Source organism: Dermochelys coriacea, chromosome 5 (genome assembly GCF_009764565.3).
Source record: "Dermochelys coriacea isolate rDerCor1 chromosome 5, rDerCor1.pri.v4, whole genome shotgun sequence".
Classification (NCBI taxonomy): Eukaryota; Metazoa; Chordata; order Testudines; family Dermochelyidae; genus Dermochelys; species Dermochelys coriacea.
Window position 1 is genome coordinate 26245927 of NC_050072.1, and position 14112 is coordinate 26260038.

At 42.4% G+C, this 14112-nt stretch overlaps 1 protein-coding gene across 1 annotated transcript in view; it reads left to right on the top strand.

The window, feature by feature from the left end:
* The window catches only part of SLC1A3 (solute carrier family 1 member 3), an 81359-nt gene that overhangs the window by 19731 nt on the left and 47516 nt on the right, over positions 1–14112 (top strand). Inside the window, exon 3 of the mRNA XM_038402828.2 lies at positions 4605–4742. Within this exon, the coding sequence (XP_038258756.1) occupies positions 4605–4742 (138 nt within the window). The remainder of the gene's footprint in view (positions 1–4604; positions 4743–14112) is intronic.

A 14112-nucleotide genomic window follows, 5' to 3' on the forward strand; every position in this document is an offset into this window, starting at 1 on the left:
TAATGGAAGCACTGTCTAGTAATTTTCTTGTGGAACACATGTTGATATTTTCAGTTTAAAACAGCTAGGTCTGGCTTTTGATCATGCCAAAAATAAAAATAATTTATTTTTATATTTTGTTCTGAAATATTCCGCAAAGAAAGTTTATTTAAGAAATGTGCACTGTAAATAAATCTACAGTCCTTTATGTCCATAACTGCATGCTTCTGAAATAGAGAAACAGGTTAGGGATTCACTATTACTTTTAAAAACTGGAAACTCAATGGTTTTACAAAACTGAGTTCCTGTTAACATTCATTTCAAAATTGTTTGTCTTTTTATCTTTGAGAATTTCTGTGCTAGTTTCAATATTTCAATTATTTCAGGGGAAGAAATCTATTGAAGCTACAAGACTTAGTGAAGGCCTCAGCCACAAAGTTCAGATATCAAGGTGATGAGCTCAGGAAAAAATCTAGCATTAAAGAGGAGATTAGATTTAAATTTCCCTAGAATTCAGAAGTGCTTGGTACTGGGTTAGAGTCCACCTCTAATTTTCTAACTGTGACCAGATGGTTCTACTGATGTAGAAACTAAATCCTGTTTGAAGGTGTGTGTAGCCTGCCATCCATCCCATCTATACAACACAATGAGCTAAGTGCTGAAACAGTTTTCTACCATTTCAAAACCAAGCCCAGACTGAAGTATAAACAGGTCTATAAGAAGTTCTTTATCTGCTTGATAAGGGAATTTTTATGTTCCTTTTAAAATTCATTTTACAAAATGAGGCATAATATTTTATCTTTCAAAATAAACTGCTGGTGCTTAGATTCCTCTCGTAGAATCTCAGAAGACTCCTTTTGTTTTGCCCACATAGAAAAAATACATCCGTTATATTCACTGTTACTCAAAGGAAAAAGAATAAGAATCATTTTAATAAATAAGTTATTCTCAAAAATGCATTAGTTAAAATGTATTAATTTTCGTCTCCCTTCTAGCAGAAAGTTTAGTTGTAGCACATTAAATTACTCTCCACTTGGATAATTATAGACAATTGTCATGTTTCCTAGCCACTAGAGAAACAGGTATAGTTTCTAAGATATGAATAAGGGAAAATGGGCACTCTAAATTTGTTACATCTTCTTGGTGCGAAAGTGTCTAGAATTGAATGCAATATTACAATTTTAGTTTCACCAGAGTCATGCTTCTCCGTGTCCTATGATATCATGTCTCTGTATAAGCAGCTCCAAAGCACATTTGCCTTTTTGTGATGCCATTTGTATTATAAGATCACATCTAATTTGTTTACCCACTTTCATCCCTATGCCACTGTCAGCCTTATTAATTTTTTCTTTCTATGAATAATTTGTGTTTTGGACCATTTTGTCCATTGTGTTTAAACATGCTCAGTCTCATTTGAATATAATCACTAAAAAAAACTGCAATAAAATATTCCCAAGGCTGGGTCTAGGATTTTGTAAGCCCCACGTTCTTCATGGCAGATTTACTCTCCTTCCTCCCCTCCCAACTATGTTTTCATCTTGTATCTCCTTTCTTCAAATTTACTCTTCCTCATGTATCCCAGGGGAAATTGGGGCACAGCATCAAATTCCCTCCACCCCCACATTCTAGTCAAATAAAGAAAGAAGTTCTAGCAGTTGGGTGTTTTCTCACAGTTGGCCAACAGAGATCACACTGTCCTCTGCACTTTTAGCACTGTCTATTGCTAGGCCATTAGTAAAATGTCAGCTAATGCGGTAAGACAGCAAAATACTCCACCATTGGGACTGTCCCACAAGCTGGGAGTTTTCCAGGAATTCAGTTGCATCTGTGACAGGTACATCCTAAAACCCGTCTCTGATTATTCCTAACCTCAGTTCTTTCTGTTTACAAGAATAACTGTACAATTCAACCAAGGGTCTGGTTTTGTTGTAGTACTATAGTTACCTTTTAAAATTCCACTCACTGACTTTAACAAACAGTATTGATTCTTGAAGAAGCCAAAAGATTCTGTTACAAAATGGTTCTCCACTACAATGCAGAAGTGGTGCACCATTTTACCTCAGAAAGTTGGGCTTCTGATATCATAGATTGCTTGCTCTTTACTTGTATAAAAGGTAGAGGAAAAACCTGTGCAACAGGTTGCGGGAACGTTTTATGTGAGGCTTTGTTTCAGTACAATGTTCAGACAGAATCAGAAACCTGAAACTCTTACTGAAAAAGGCCAGCTCCAGCATTCAGCCTCTTCAAACTTGATCCTGCAGGGTACTAGAAACTGCTAAGAGGTGTTAAGCACCCTGCTTCACAGCAACACTGGATCAGGCCCTGCTTCTTGATTTGATTTTGATAGATAGCTTTATCACTATACTTTATCTTTAAAGGTCCACTACATCAATAAGCTGCTTTGTCTCATTGTTTAAGACTTTTAAAAGATAGCACTACAGACTGAATTGAAACAAGTTAAGAAAATTTACCATATCTTTTTCAGACGTATTAGTCACTTTAAAAAAACATTGTAAATATGTTCTATAGCAAGGATATAAAATGTGGTATTTAAATATATAAAATCACTACTAAGTTCATGTTAAATATAGTTTTTATTTTTCATAGATTTTAAGGTCAGATGGGATTATTATGATCATCCTGGACTGACCTTCTACACAGCAGACTCCATAAAATTTCACCCGAGTGACTCCTGCACTGGAGGGAATTATTCTTTTAAATCCTTTCCTGCACTGCTAATAACATTATCTGATCATAATTAATCCTCAAAACAAACCTTTGCAGCAGGTACATTATGTCTCATTATACCAGTTTTACAAGAAGGGAAACTGAGACCCAGAGTGGTTAAATGACTTGCCTCAGCCATACATGATGTCATTGGCAAAGCAAAGATTAGAGCTCATCTCAGCTCCCAGGCCTCTGCTCAGCCCTAGATCATTCTCTGCATCTCAGAAGTTCTGATTCCTTCCACTATGTAATGCTGGACAACCATTGTAATATTGCACACAGTGGTTTACAGAACAGCATATTAAATAACACAGAAAAATCAGCAGTGGATGCATCCAATAAAGTGAGCTGTAGCTCACGAAAGCTTATGCTCAAATAAATTTGTTAGTTTCTAAGGTGCCACAAGTACTCCTTTTCTTTTTGCGAATACAGACTAATATGGCTGCCACTCTGAAACTTGGCATCTCAAGTTTCAGGAGCTGCAGTAACTTGCTTTCACATTCAGATAATATTCATAGAATTATTCACCGGAGCAGGCTCATAGTGGTGCCCCAAGTCTCCACTATGTGCAAAAAATGGCCTTAGTGGACCAGAAAATGTAGCCCTTATAACACAGTATAAGGTTTGGATCCTGACATGCTCACAGACCCTTCCTTACTGATTTCTGTGGGGCAAAAGGATGCCTCCATCTGAAGATAATTACAGGATCAGAGCCTAAGTAAGAAGCCGGTCTATTCTGCTTGCTTATTATTCAGTATGGTGCTTATTAAGTGCAGAAATGAAGTGTCCACGTACATTACTCCAATAGATTCTTTATGCACAAGAATTGTGTTTTCCATACAAAGAAGAGAACCATAGACAACTCATGCCTCTCCATACTGGGGGGAGGGGGAGCACAATCTAAAGGGGAGGATACATGACTGCTCCATGTGTTTCCTCTGCGCAGTGACACGCCCCACACCTAAGCCCAACCCAGACCGCTGTGTTCTCCCCGCCCCACATTACCTGTGGGGGAGAGGGCTCTGTCATTCTCTCCCCGCGTTTCACCCTGGCACATTTGGCCGCTCTCCCTGGCAGCCGGGCGGGGAGCAGGAAAGAGCTGCTTCTGCCCGAGAGAGCCTGGCTGGGAGGCAGCAGGGATCCCCCACCCTGCCCCGGCATGCTTGTCCCTTGTCCCCAGCAGATGAGCCTGGGTAGGGTGTGGGCCGCCACTGCCTCCTAGCCAGGCTCTCTCAGGCAGAAGCAGCTCCATACCGCCCCCCACGCAGCTGCCAGGGAGAGTAGCCAAACGTGCCAGGGAGGGAGGCACAGAGAGAGAACGACAGCCCTCTTCCTCCCCACCCCCAGCAGGCTAACCTGAGGTGGCACTTGATCCACACATACTCCCCCACACACACTTCGCCTCTGAAGAGAACAATCACAATCATATTGCAGGAGAATTTAAGGACAGCTCCATCCACAGAGCAAGGTGACAACTCTATAACATGCTTTATGATCTGGTAACCTCATAGATTCCTTCTCTCCCCAGGCCATATGACCTAATATTCAGTGCATTACTGTTTTTTATTTGAAATTGTATATTTTAATATTGTAAAGGGACCGGAGCATTAACTGGGCACCTAATGACAGAATAATATTTTCTATAAATCTAATAAATAAATAAAATTATAGTGCAAGCAATAAGCCACCTTCTGATACTCTTAATCATGTTCAGAAGCAATTCCATTGACCTCAATGGGACTACTCAATGTGAGTAAGGATATGAGAATCTGGTCCATAATAAACTCTGCATGTTCTACTGAGACACCTAATGGCAACTACTGCACACACATTTATGTTCAGATTATGTTACTAGTGCTTAACCTAGAAAAATAAGTCATGCTTTTTGTTTCCCTCAGGCATAATTCTTGGATTTTGTCTCCGACCATACAAAATGAGCTACCGGGAAGTCAAGTACTTTTCCTTTCCAGGAGAGCTACTGATGCGAATGTTGCAGATGTTGGTCTTACCACTCATCGTATCCAGTTTAGTTACAGGTACAAAAGCCTAATCAACTTTTTAAAAAATTTTCTCTCCTCTCCATGAATTTGTTAAAGATAAAAACATGAAGTCATAAAAAAAATGTGCACTCCATAATCTAGCAGACATGGCATTGCAAAGCTATACAACAAATTATACTAACCTGCAATATGAGGCATTGCTCACAAAAAAGTAGATCCACAGCCAAATGATCCAAAAGCTGGATTTTTCAAATGCCAGAGTCATTGTAGCTACACACAACAACATATCTATTATCAAGTTGCAGTTGGCTGTACTCTTCTTCCTTGCCCTTACATCCTGCCCAGAAACTGTCTTCCACAATGTCCTACTGCCATCAAGGGCAAGAGAATAGACTATATTCCATTGTTGTTCCAAGTCTCACTGGAGATTTAAATTACTCTTGTGCTGAGTTTGGGCAGGTACCTCTGCCATTCCTCTGTCACATACTTGTCTACCTCCAGTCCGTTCAGTGGCAGGATGGAGGCCAGGAAAATATGTATCTGTTGTGCAAGAGACTTCAGCCTCCATTCCATCACTTGTGGAACTTCCTCCTCAGTTCTGGTTTCCCTTTTCCACCCAATAGGCTCTTCTAAACCTCAAGACCCCATTATTAACTTGCTCCTGGTATTAGTCAAGCTAGTGATGATGAAGTTGCAGCTAAGGCGAATAATAAAAATAAATAACGCATTGTCCATTTCTATTGACTTTCTTACAAGGTTGAACATTAATTAATTAAGGCTCACAACATATATGTGAGGTAGGAAAGTATTATTATCCCTATTTAATAGAAGAAGAAACTGGGGAATAGAGAGGTTTACGATTTCTAATGTTACACCACAACTCAGTGACACAGCTAGAAATAGAATCCAGAACATATGACTCCATTTTATGATCTAAGCACTAGGCCACACTAGCTTTATTGGTATAAGATCCATAAATAGGATGACCATACTTCCCTATGCTGAATATAGGACACCTGGTAAAATTACTCATATTCAAGGGAGTTCAATGGCAATCAATCAGAAGTATGCAGTACAATGTTCAAATTAACATCAAGTTGATTGAGCCCTTGTTAAAAAGAAATACTGCGTAGTTGGATTCTTTTTATGTACCTTCTTATCTTTAAGGTTCACACAGGGAGAGGTAACACACATTCTCCCATACACCTCTCTCGCACAGGGTAGGTAACTGACCAATCTAACCCTCCCTGCCCTGCGCTCTCTGCCCCCCATGCCTGGCTGAGCCCCTGGGACAGACCCGCCTCTCCTGGTACCTGGCCCCACATCTTCCTGGGGCAACTCATGAGAGGGGGGCATGCAGGGTCACATGCCTCCTTCCCCAGATTTCTGCCAGGGTTCACACCAGAATGTGGCCAGCGGCAGCCTTTCAGATGCTTCCAGCCACGGGGGTGAGGAGTGGGGAAGGGATGACCTGGCCCATGTCTTTGCAGAGCTCATCTCTTCCCACCCCTCCACCCCACTCCCCTGTTTTCCTGTGACTGGAAGGAGCTTGTCCCTTCCTGCCCGCACAGTGTCGAAAGGCAGCTAACACCACCAGGTTACTGCTGGCCACTGACATAACCGAGCTGCCTCCTGTCCCCTGGCTACAGCACGGGCAGGAAGGGATTAAGCCCTAAGGCTGTATTGTGCACCTGGACCAGGGAACCTGACTACTAGGGCTTCAGCGAACCCAGGCAGAGAGGTGGCTCAGCAGGGACAGGTGCCTGGGGACCAAGCAGCCCATCGTTCCCTGGGGGGCAGGACCCAGGACAGGGTGGAGGGGTGGGTGAAGAGTGTGCTAAGCCCCTGCCCAGGGGGCTTCTGTGGAACTTGCAGGGTCTGGGCATGAACAGGCTGGAAATCGCTTCCCCCCGTCCCTCCACCACTCTAGAGCTTAGCTGAGGGGTGGAGAGGTTTCCTTGTGCCAGCGCTGTGCAGGACTTTGGCACATGCAGGGTTCAGTTCTTCCTGGCCAGCGCCCTGGGCCGGAGAGTCTTGGGCTTTCCCGGGGCGCCGGCCCAGCCAGAGGCAGTGAAGGAAGGAAAAAGCCTGCCAGCCAGGCTGCTGGTGAGCTGAGCACTCCGACCAGAGGCTGGTTCTCCGCACAGTGCTGGGAGCGGGATATGCCCCACCAGGAGGGATATGGAGGAGCAGTGGGGTTGGGGGGGGGTGAAGGGGCAAAGCAGGGAGAGGACAGCAAGAAGGAGAACATGTAAAGGGCTGATGGGTGGGCACCAGAGGCAACACATAACCAGCTGCTGCCTGGCGCCTGCCCACACTCACCAGCCACCACAGCTTGCAGTGCAGTGCCAGCCAGAAACAGGATGGGGGACAGGGCTCTGGTGACCAAGAGCCAGTCTGCAGAGGGGGCTGCACAGATGGACCAGCGGGGGAGCGTCCGACCCCACACACTGCAGCTATACTCTGCCACCAGCCTTGCAAACTCTCCCCCATTGTCGGCCACTGGACCCCCTCTCCTCCCACTCACCGCTGGTGGGCAGGCAGCTGGCAAGCAGGGATCCGGCCAGCAGCAGGACCTGTAGTTCTGATGAGAGGGAGACAGAAAATATGGGACAATTTACCCGTTTTTAAGAAAAAGTTGGGACACCTCCAGGAGGGCTTAAATATGGGATTGTTCCTTTTAAAACCGGATGTCTGCTCACGCTATCCATACGCTGAGTACAGCAATCTTCTGTTCTAATGGTTCTTAAACTTTTTACCATGAAGACCCACTTTTCTGAAAGCAAATGAGCACAGACTTCACCTTCACAAGTGCTATGAGGGTTCTTTTTGCTATGGGGCAAAGGGGGAATTGCCCCCCTTCCTGACTTTGCATAGCTCCTCACCAGCTGGCACTGTGGTGTCTCCCCCCAGGCCCGTGAGAGCTGCTGGACAGGCCAGACGAGAGGCCAAATCTCCGCGATGTCAGTATCACCCCATGGTCCCCATTAGCCAGACAGGAAGCAGCAGCGGTGGCCTGGACTGGAGCTGAGCAGAGAGTGACCCAGGCCCTGATCCCTGCCATGGAACAGCCATCAGTGAGACACCCTCCCAGCCCTTCACCCCCTGGGATAGGACAGGGACGCCACCTCCACCCACCTTCGGGATGGGAATGGCCTGCTAACTCCCTACAATGAGCCATAGCCTCAGTGGGGAGGTAGAAGTAAGGATGCTGACACAACTTTGCACTCCTTGAATTTTTCTGAAATAATGCCCAGGAGACAATATTCATATATATCAGCTATTAATGAAAAACTAGATTGCTAAAGTATGTACTGTTATAATAGTATTTAGTTTGACAAATGTTAATGAGATAGAGGAGTTTGTTTCTACATATATAGCTTATATAAATGTGGAAAGTCTGACCCAAAGTGAAACTAGAGACTGAGTTGTACATCTCCCTACGGGAACAGGGATCCTGTTCCCTTTGATTCCCGTTTCTCCCAACCTGCCCTCCATCCTTCTGTTGCCCCTCAAACTCTGTCCCTTTTACCGCCCTGTCGCCTCCTCCCCATCTCCTCCTCCCCATAGGCACCAAGCTGGTTGTGCACCAGCATGGGAAGACACTGAAAGCAGAAGAGGAGAGTCAATCTCCCTGCCCTCAGGGAGACCTGAGACCTCTGCTACCCCCCGTGACTTGGATGAATCACTGCAGGAATAAAAACCCTGCTCAGTCCCTGTATCCCTACATCCCTGCTGGGCGCATGAGAGAGACTCTAATTGGAGCTGGAACAGCAAAACAAGACATTTGGAAGAAAGCCCATGTAGTGATTTGTATTGTCTTATTTTCAAATGCGTAAATAAAAAAGTAAAGAAGACAGACTGAGAGAGCCTGTTCTGCACAATGTCCATGGCCTCAGTAGAGGCTTTTGTGAAACAACAGTCTTTAAATGGGTTCTCAGCCCCAATGTCTTCTGAAAGAACCTTACATCACCTGATATGAGCAACTCCTAGTTTTATAGATCTTCATGGCTGACATTTTTCCTGTTACACTCCTCTGAGCCTTGTACTTTTTTTAGTCTTCTCCTTTTCATGAGAGGCATTAATATTACCACATTTGAAGGTTTCAGCTAAAACTGACAAGCTATCCATCCATCTAAGGTACTTATTTGGTCGCCATCACTATAGGAGCTAAGTGCCTCAATGTATTTATACTCACAGCACTCCTGCAAGGTAGGGCTAATCATGCTCTATGCTTTGAACATAAACTAAATATATAATATAATATAATTAATATAATATATAATAAAACCCCACTGTACCTCAACCAGGGTAGGGAGAAGAGCAGAATACTCCATGTAGGCCACAAGAGACAGATTTGATTCTCCAAGGAACTGCTTATATATTTTTATTTTTTAATAAATTCATTGGATAATATCAATGTTTATTTTTATGCATTTTTTCAATTTTTACCAATTTAAACCAGTGGTTCTCAACTATTTACCATTGTGGGCCACATATGCAGCTCTCTATGGTTATGTGGGCTGCATCCACACAATATATATACTACCTGTATGGCTCTGAGAATGCCACATAGGCTGCAGCTGTGTGCTGACTGGGCCGCAAGCAGCCCCCGGGTTGAGAACCATTGATTTAAACTTTCACAGTGATACTACTTGGTGCTCTATTGGTACAAATAACAATATACATAGATATTTGATGCAACATTATCTAAACTGATAGTTCTGCAAATTGTTTGCATAGAGGTTTTATAAACATATACACATGGGGATTTGGTGCAGAGTTATACTCAGGTAAGTATGCAGTAAGTATTTTATTTATAAATGACAGATTATCATCTTTCTAGATATAATATGATGTAATTTTTAATTAAATTCATATTTTGTGTATTATAAGTAACTCACTAGCTAAAAGCCTAATGCTTCTCAAACCAGACTTGGTATCATATAATCCAAGCTGTTATTGTTAGTATTTTGAATATATATCTTTGTTCTTTGTAGATTTGGGAGAGAGTCTCACAGAACATAATGCTCTGGGTTTCTGCAAACTTTTATCTATATGTGACCAAAATATTTGGATGTGTGGACAATCCCAGAAGGTGTATATGGTGATATATTTGCCCATACACTCTAAAATAGATTGGGGCTGTTTAATTTTGTTGAGAATTACTGAGGTGTGGAAGAAGTTATAAGAGTGTAAAACTGAGTCATAATTATACAATAGTTGCTGGCTGTTACACAGGTAATAGATGAATTCAGAAAGTGAAGGGTTCTAATCTTCCGTCAATACATCTACATAATTCTGAAAGTTATACACATAAATTCATGGGAGAATAAACTTCAAAGACTGAAGACAACATATTGGCTGTACATTCACATCCTGAGACTATTTTGGTCTTTTTCCAAAAGAAACAATTCAGAACGTCCTTTCTTTGGCTATTGTAATATTTAAGAGAAATAAGCATATATGGATTTATTAAAAGCAATTTTATTGACCATATACTTTGCAAGGGTCATTAGTCTTGCATTACTTTTTATGAGGATTATGTACCAACATTTTTGAGACATTACATCAGGATAACCATGCAATTAAAATGCCTGCATTGAAATATAACGCTTTAAATTTTGCCCTACAAGATTTGTCTGAGTATTTCAAACAGGGAGACAATTTTTCAATGTGCAATGATGTCATAGTGAGATATGGTTTAATGTTTAAGCCACACATTTCTGAACAAAACTTCACCCAAATTATTCATGAGCAGTCTTTTTAAAGAACATAGTCTCTATGCAGAGTCTGAGACAAAATTTGAAATCCAAGGAGTTTTTTGAAAATTTCATTGCAAACTTTTGCAAAGCTCTCATCATATCCCAGATTGGTGGAGCCTCTGGAACTCTTTCCCTTATATTTTTGTAGTAGTTTGGAATTTAGTTATACAGACATCATTGATTTTTAAAAGTGTTTTTTTGTGACTAAATCTTTGTAACAAAAAAGGACTTTTCCCCTGCTCACTGCCATGCCCACAGTTCCTGTCCAGATAGTTTTACTGTCCAAGCTTAGATCAAATCAACAAAAACACAGTTCCTCAGCCCACTCTGGACTACATCTCCCCAGGGTGTTTCCCTCTTTAGTTCTCAGATTCCTTCTGCCTTGTGAAGTCCTGGGGACTTAAACAGATCTGCTGCTTCTTCTTCCCAGCCTTCCCTCCCAAGGGACTCTGACAGTCCTGCTGCTCTTCAAGACTCCCTATTCCCAAAGAGCAGGCAGTGAAGGCCATGTCTGCTCTCTGCACCCCTTTCTTGACTGTCTCTCAGGCTCCCCTTCATCAGGTTTCTCTCTCTCTCTCTAAGCCCAGGTGCTCTCTTTTAAAGCTCATCTGGGTGTCAGCTGGCCAGTCACAGGTGAGGAGCAGGGCCAAAGGGCCATTGCCACCCTTGTGACAAATCTATGCAGCTCCCTAAACTTATTTAGGGATTATCAAAAGTGATATAAAATACTAAAAAAGCACTAAGAAAAAAATTAAGTTTTTTTTCTAAAGGTAACAGTTCTAGATTCTGCAAAAGCTCCACAGGCCTACACACTTTGGACTTGCTCCAAATCCTATTATTGACATCAGTGAGCTTTAGATGAAGCTTTTATGGTATTGTAGACCTTAATCTTGAAGATTCTAGAAAATGGAATCAGGAATCAAAATAATGTCTGCTGCAGCACTTCAAAGAGTACTGTAGAACTGATAGGCTCAGCAAACATACGGGGAAGGTTACCAACACCAGATGACGCAATTATTTCATGATCACAACAGTGTGTTCAGCACTGTACAAACATACTTGCGATTCAACTGAATGTGTACTTCTAAGAAAACCCAGGATGTCAACACCACTGCAGTCATTTGCCCTTAATGAGCCACATACAATTTCCTATAATTACATATAAAGGCTCTGCTAAAAAGCATTTCCAAATTCTGGACTGTGATGGTCAGAATTGTGTCCTTCCCTTCCTCACTCTCCCAAGACACTTTAAGTGTATCTTGACCTCTCTTCTATTTGCCCCACAAAATCACAGCATGAGGAAAGAATTAGACAGAATGAACATGTACAAACTTTATTTTTCCTTTCTCCAACTGTGAAAGAACATCCAACAAAAAGCAATCAAGACAAATCAGGTTATGACTCTTTGGCTGTTTGGTAACTTCAAAGCAAGTTCACAAGTAGTATTTTGGGAACTGGTCCTCTGCTACCATGGGCTTCCAAGCATCTTCTTCATAGATTCCCTGTCCTCCCATGTTGAAATATCCTATCTTGGACACAAAGGTGGCAATGAGTGGGCCCAGTAAGGTGACCAGATGTCCCAATTTTATAAAGAGAGTTCTGATATTCAGGGCTTTGTCTTATATAGGCACCTATTATCCCCAACTCTCTGCCCAATTTTTTACACTTTCTATCTGGTTACCCTAGTGTCCAGATACAAGGAGACATGCAATAGTAATATGGATGTCTAAAGAAGGAATGACACTTGTAGATTTAAACAGCATGCCTAACTCATCACAATCTTTCACTAACACTTAGTATTATTTATTATGTGTGTTATAGTAGAGCTAAGGAGCCATAATCAAAACCTGGGCCTCATTGAGCTAGGCATTGCACAAACAAGTACTGAAGGACAGTCCTGCCCCAAAGAACTTACCGTCTAAATAAATAAGACAAACAAAGGTGGAGTGGTAACAGAGGTACAGAGAGGTGAAGTGACTACCTGACATTACACAGCAAGTCAATGGCAAAACTGAAAATAGAACCAAATCTGCTGACTCCCAGTCCCACTGTCCTCTCCACAAGATCAAAATATTTCTCCAAAAACTATTGAATTCTCTTAACCCAAAGATACTTAAGTAACAATGTGGTGTAGAAGATTGGGTATGGAAAGGTTATCCAAGCATACATAATCATCTTGGTTGCTGTTAGCTGTACCCAAATTCCAAAACAAATGGACTATCTGAACAAATGTGATGAGCAAACAGGTAGAATGCTCTCAAATGGTTTGGCACATAAGATCATATATGTTCATATTATTCAAGTAAAAAAAAAGGGAGCATTCACATTTCACACTGTACAGTAGAAAACAATTCATCAGTATGTAGTGTAGTTTTGGTTTTGCAGTTTACTGGTATAATTTTTAAGGCTGCTAGTTCTGTGCTCAGGAACTACCTCATTCCGCATTTACTCAAAATATCTAGAGTTGATGGGCTATTTTCTGTGCTGGTGTAAGCGAACAAAACTCCATGGACATCAATGGAGTTATACCTATTTATGACAGAGAATTTGTCCTGGTGTATCTTAGTACCAGGTCTGCTGCATCTCTGTCCAAACTGGTTTCTTTTACTAATTCCATTTGTCTAAGGATATTATTCTAAAAAGGAGCCATCAGACAATCATGCATCATATGTATTAATTTAGTTTTGATAACATTACCTTTGGCATCAGGCAATACATATGCCTCTAAGGCTTAACTAGATGAAACTCCACTCCAGCAGGTCCTATGGATGACACCTGTCCTGGGCACTATCAGCAGCACCTTGATCACTGACATTGCTTAAAGAAAGCCCAGTTGGAGGCAATTATACAATTGTGAGCACCTGGCAATCACCAAGATAATTGGGAGAATATAAGTGGAAGAAACAGGAAGCAAGGGGTAGCTCAGAAGGAGACTCAGAGGGTTAGCCTGGGCTGAGGAGTGAGGGTTGTAGGGAAGCCTACCCTTGCTGTAAGCCTACTGAGGGGACCTGCATGAAGACAGGAGATCTGGGCACCATGGACAAGATACTGCACTGACTAGTGGAATAACAAAAGGAGATGCAGCAGACCCAGCAGGTGGAGAGGCAAGCACTTCTGAGTTGGCAGGCAGAGAAGCAGCAAATGTTGCAAGAATCAAGGAGCAGGCTGAGGTACAGCAACTGCTCCTGCAGGGCTAGTTAGGGTGACCAGATGTCCCAATTTTATAGCGACAGTCCTGATTGTTGGGTCTTTTTTTTATATAGGCTCCTATTACCCTCCCCCCACCCCTGTCCTGATTTTTCACACTTGCTGTCTGGTCACCCTAGTTCCAGTGAAGGGACTGGAGATTGAATGGTGAGCCTGTGATTATGTAAGGTGAATGGGGAATGGTCCCAACACCTTTTTATTAACCTTTGAGTGAGTAGCTTCTAGCGCCAGATGGACAAGGATATATGAACACTTTGGCTAGCCTCTTATCTGGCCAGCGAGACTCAGGAAGCCTATGTGGCCCTGAGCAAACACCAGGCCAAAGACTATGATAGACTGAAGGCTGCTATTTTGAACAGGATTGGCCTGTCAGCTGAGAAATAAGACCAAAAATTCAGGACAGCCAGATGGAACAGCAGGATACATCCCAGGGC